The sequence below is a fragment of the Lycium barbarum genome, chromosome 10, assembly GCF_019175385.1.
Source record: "Lycium barbarum isolate Lr01 chromosome 10, ASM1917538v2, whole genome shotgun sequence".
Classification (NCBI taxonomy): domain Eukaryota; kingdom Viridiplantae; phylum Streptophyta; class Magnoliopsida; order Solanales; family Solanaceae; genus Lycium; species Lycium barbarum.
Window position 1 is genome coordinate 108,285,693 of NC_083346.1, and position 4,800 is coordinate 108,290,492.

At 36.5% G+C, this 4,800-nt stretch overlaps 1 protein-coding gene across 1 annotated transcript; it reads right to left on the minus strand.

Moving 5' to 3' along the window:
• Positions 1–722: 722 nt before the first annotated feature.
• On the minus strand, positions 723–4,545 carry LOC132615858 (uncharacterized). Its single transcript, XM_060330454.1, has 2 exons — positions 4,185–4,545; positions 723–3,899 (listed from the first exon to the last, which is right to left on the minus strand). The coding sequence occupies exon 2, from the start codon at positions 2,395–2,397 to the stop codon at positions 1,048–1,050; it is 1,350 nt and encodes a 449-aa protein (XP_060186437.1). The 5' UTR covers positions 2,398–3,899; positions 4,185–4,545; the 3' UTR covers positions 723–1,047.
• Between the last annotated feature and the right edge of the window lie 255 nt (positions 4,546–4,800).

Here is a 4,800-nt window from a genome sequence, read left to right on the forward strand (position 1 = left end):
GGCTTGTAATGTGGCAATCAAAGAAAAGGTCATAAGCTCAAATGGGGTTACTAGTGATATTATTTATGCAATGGTAGGCTAGAAAGGCTAAAGAGGCTTTTTCAAACATCACAAAGATAGCCCAAGGTCATCTCTCCAACCAATATGATCAAAATTAATATTGAAAGACTAACCGGGCAAGTTCTAGATGATAAAAGTAAACACAAGATTTATTCAACAAACACTCACACACATGGCATATGAACTAGTCAAGATGGATCAATTTCACTTCCCAAGCAAGAACAACTAGTGCAATATCTAATAATCCAAAGTAAACACAACCAGCAGGTAAAGAGCCACAAAATGAGCCAAAAAGTTGTCATCATTCTTTCCTATGCACCTTGCTTTTTAACTTTCACAACAATTTGGAGAGGTATTCATATTTCAATTTCACATGCAAGAGACTAACTCTATTAGTACCAAACAAGCCAAGAGTTTTCACATTTTTCCTCAAAGGAGAACCTACACCTAAACTTACAATACTAATGAAAGAAGCTAAGAAAGAAAATAAAATAATAAGAGTGACTAATTCACAACATGTCAAAAGAACAAAATTTTCAAAATTTTTGAGCAAGTTTCAAAATATAATGCGCTACCACGGGCCACCCCCAACTATAAACATTGCAGTGTCCTCGCTGCACATAATCAAAACAAAACATAAAAATATTGGAAGAAATTTTTTTTTTTTTTTTTTTGCTTACTGTCACCACCTGCGACCCCACCTGCGATTCGCAGGTATGACCTGCGAGTCGCAGGTGATGTCACCAAATTTTTTTATTTTTTTTTGTGTCTCTGTCACCATGTGCGACGTGACCTGCGATTCGCAGGTCATGACACCAGAAAAGATTTTTTCGCAGCTTTTACTGGTTTTGGGGGCTGTCCGGATATCCGACATGCTCAAAACAACTCCAAAAATTCTGAAACTTTGCAGATTAGTCAAAAACCATAAACTAAACTATTCTAAAAAATAAAATTTCAAAAACGATTTAAAACTTTTAAAACGATGGGTTACCTCCCACCAAGCGCTTGATTTAACGTCGCGGCACGACGGTTACCTTTACCACTTTTCCTTCCATTTGGAAGATATGAATTTGCGCCCCAACTTTGAATCAAGATCATGATGACGCTCATGGGGCGGTGGTAGAAAAACAAGTAGGCCAACTCTCGGGTGCGCATTTTGCACTTCTTGGCCCGTAAGTGAGGCATGCCATTTTGTCTTTTTGGCATAGCAAACTTCAATATGAAAACGCTTTCTTCTTCATTTCCACAATTCTCCATAGGCTCGGTTAGTTCAACTTCCATATCATCAACCAAGCACAATGTTGAAAAATGGTTGGAATGTGGTCCAATGCGCTTCAATTTCAAATTCGCTTCATTTTTGACATCCTCACCCAAGAATGAACTAGAGTCTTCAAAAACCATTTCATGAACTTTTTTATGCAACTCTAGTATCATTTCTTCAATATTGGCATCTTGCATTATTTTTGGATTGGTCGGTTGGCAATTCATCATTAGCTCTTGAAAATCAATGTTGACCACTTTTTCATTGGAAACTAACTGAAAACTACTCTCCATGACTATTTGATGTTGAGTATTGCATACCTCAACTTTTGCATTCAATTTGGTATTCAAGTCACGGATAGCAATTTCAAGTTCCTTCAACTCTTGACTTTGCTCAACATGGATTTTAAAAAAAAATTCCATCATCCTTGAAATGCCTTCACGATGATCTCCATAGGCTCCAAGTTGTTGAGCTTGAGTCATAAGCCAATCTTGGCTCACAACTTCCACTTTGTCAAGACTTTCTTCAAGTTGAGGGTTATTCAAAGCTTGTAAAAATCCACCCTTGGAGAAATTCATGTTTTGGCCACTTTCTTGTCTACTTTCAACATCCTCAAGTTGTTGAGCATTATGAATCTGAGCCAATAATTTCATTTGATCCTCCAAGGTGTGAATAGCTTTGTCATTGCAATTAATTGCTTGCCTCAAGTCCTTAACCGCTAAGTCCTGTTTTTCAACTTTTTCAAGGATGGTCTCCAACATGAGCATTATCCTTTCATTTTGAGCATTGGAGGCTTCTTCCACTTCCATATCCCTACTATCATCAAAATCAAAACTAGAATAGTCATAGTGGGGGTTCGGGGGAGGGAAGGACAGATAAGCACAATTATCCCAATGACCATTTTGACCACCACACCTATCACAAATACTCCACTCATAGGTTTGAGATTGTGCGCACCATACGCCCCCGGGAGAATTCAAACAATTTTGCCATGAGTGTGGTCCTCCACAATAAAGACAAGGGTCATCAAAGTATGCATAACTACCATCCGACCAATTTTCATTATATGATGCCATTGATTTTTTTTTTTTTTTTTTAGAACTGGACAGTTTCTGCAGAAGCAAAAACTGGACAGTTTTTCAGAACTGGACAGTTTCTGCAGAAACAAAAACTGGATAGTTTTTCAAAACTGGACAGTTTCTGCAAAAGCAAAAACTGGACAGTTTTTCAGAACTGGACAGTTTTGCAATTCTGCAAAACTGGTCAGTTTTTTTTTTTTTTTTTTGATAAAATAAAGCAATGAAAGTTTGAACCAAAGCAAATTAGCTTAAATCCCAAACTAACTCAAATACGCCAAATTGTTCCCGGCAACGGCGCCATTTTTGATAACGTCCAAATACACTCCTCAAAGTGAAAGTGTACACGGTCGTATGCAATATATTTACCCAACTATGAGTCGGGGTCGATCCCACAGGGAACAATATGATAGGCGATTAAGAAAGTAAGGAACTTTCACCAACTACGCTAAAGCCAAACGATAGGTAATATTTTGGTTTTTGAGAAAATTATGACTAATGCGGAAATGTAAACTAACCTAAAAAGCAAGTAAAATGATCAATGGCCACAAGTTTGGATAATAGAAAATTACACTCAAGTAACGATCCAACGTATTTTATGATTTTACAACTAAGAGCGGGTTTGTGTCAATAGATAATGATTTCTCAAATCTCATTGAAAGTCTTCCAACCAAATCAATGAATTTCACTCTAAGATTTTCCAAGCCTTAGAGTGTGATATTAGGCACAATCAATTTAACCTCAAGTAACTATCCTCTTCCGAGCTCAAGTTATTAGATGAGTTTAATGACCCAAATTCTTATTAATTAATCTTTCTCAACCTAGATTTTCTCTTCCAAGCTCAATCTAAGTAAATGGGTGAGTCCTAGGGTTAGCTAATCCCTTTGGAAACATTCAAGAACGAGATTAATTAAATCAACAAAGACCCACTTCAATAGCAATAAAAATCATTTAATACATAAGCAAAACAAGAGTTTCAATCCAAACTTTAATCAAGAATACTTTCATAAACGAGATTCAAGTCTAGAAATGAAATACTACACACTAAAATATTCAATACAAAACAAGGAATTGAAGAAAGGTTTAAAAATTATCTCATTAAAGTGCTCCAATCTTCTCTTCCAATTGTGTAGGTGAAACCCTAGCCTCCAAAACTTGCAAAATGACCAAAGATGAAAAATGTTTTGCCCTAGCCTCTCTTTTGTAGCTCCCCCCAATTTTTCCAAGTCCAAAAAATGTCAAAATCTGCCCCCATATTTCTGTTTTTGCAATTCTGCCCGTTTTTGCAAAACTGTCCACTTTTGACAGTTTTGCAAATCTGTCCCGTTTTTGCAAAACTGTCCAGTTTTGACAGTTTTGCAAAAATGTCTAGTTGGACCTCTTTTTGACTTTCTTTTCACTTGGTATCTTCCGATCACTCATTTCAGCTACTTGGCTTGTTTTGCTCTATTTTGTTCCATTTTGATCCATTTTGCTCTTTTATGCTCTCCGGGCATCTTTTCCTACAAAAACAACATAAAAACGCAAAAAGTAACAACAAAAGTGCTTAAGGAGTCACAAAAACTTAAGGAATGAGCGTCGAATATCGCGTAATTTCACGACTCATCAATCATACAACACAGATACAAGCAGCAAAAATGGAAAAGCACAGATCAAAGGAATCAACAAGAGAAATAGCATCAACAACACATACAAGCAGTTTCGAAGCACCGATAAGAGAAATACTTAGCTAGGAGAACATTGGCATGGACGGATCAACAAATCCAGATCTAGAAGAAGATAGATACCTGAAGTGGAACACTAGAACCAAACTCCGATTCCACTTGAGCAGAACAATGGAAGGTGACAGAGAGAAAGGAGACTAACAACATCAACTCATTAATCGAAGAGTTCCTACTCCACATGAGCAGATCTACGGAAGGTGGTGGAGAGAAAAGCGAACACCAACATTGACTCATCACTTGAAAAGCAGAGATGAAAGATCAAGAAGCACGATTTTTCTCTCTTGACAATATCTATCAGAACATCGGGCGCTTCCCAAATTAGGGTTTTCTTGTGCAGACACAATTTACATATCTGTCTTTATTTTCTTTCGTTTTTCATTTTTTGTTAAGACTTTGTTTAATTATTAAAATAATACAAAGGAGCTGCTAGGTGTCACCTAATAGTGGTTTTAAAAAAAGAGTTCAAATCTATTACTTAATGTAATTTTAATGAAATTTTCTTTTACATCGAAAAAACTAAGTGCCACAACTATATAAATGCACCCGCCATGCACGTTTCCATTAGCGTGAGATACACAACGTAATGCTCGTGAAACTAGTGTACACTATATTAAAAGTATGAAGGGTCTTTGAAATCTTGATTGAACTTTTTGTCTTTCATTAAAAGACTCTACAATAG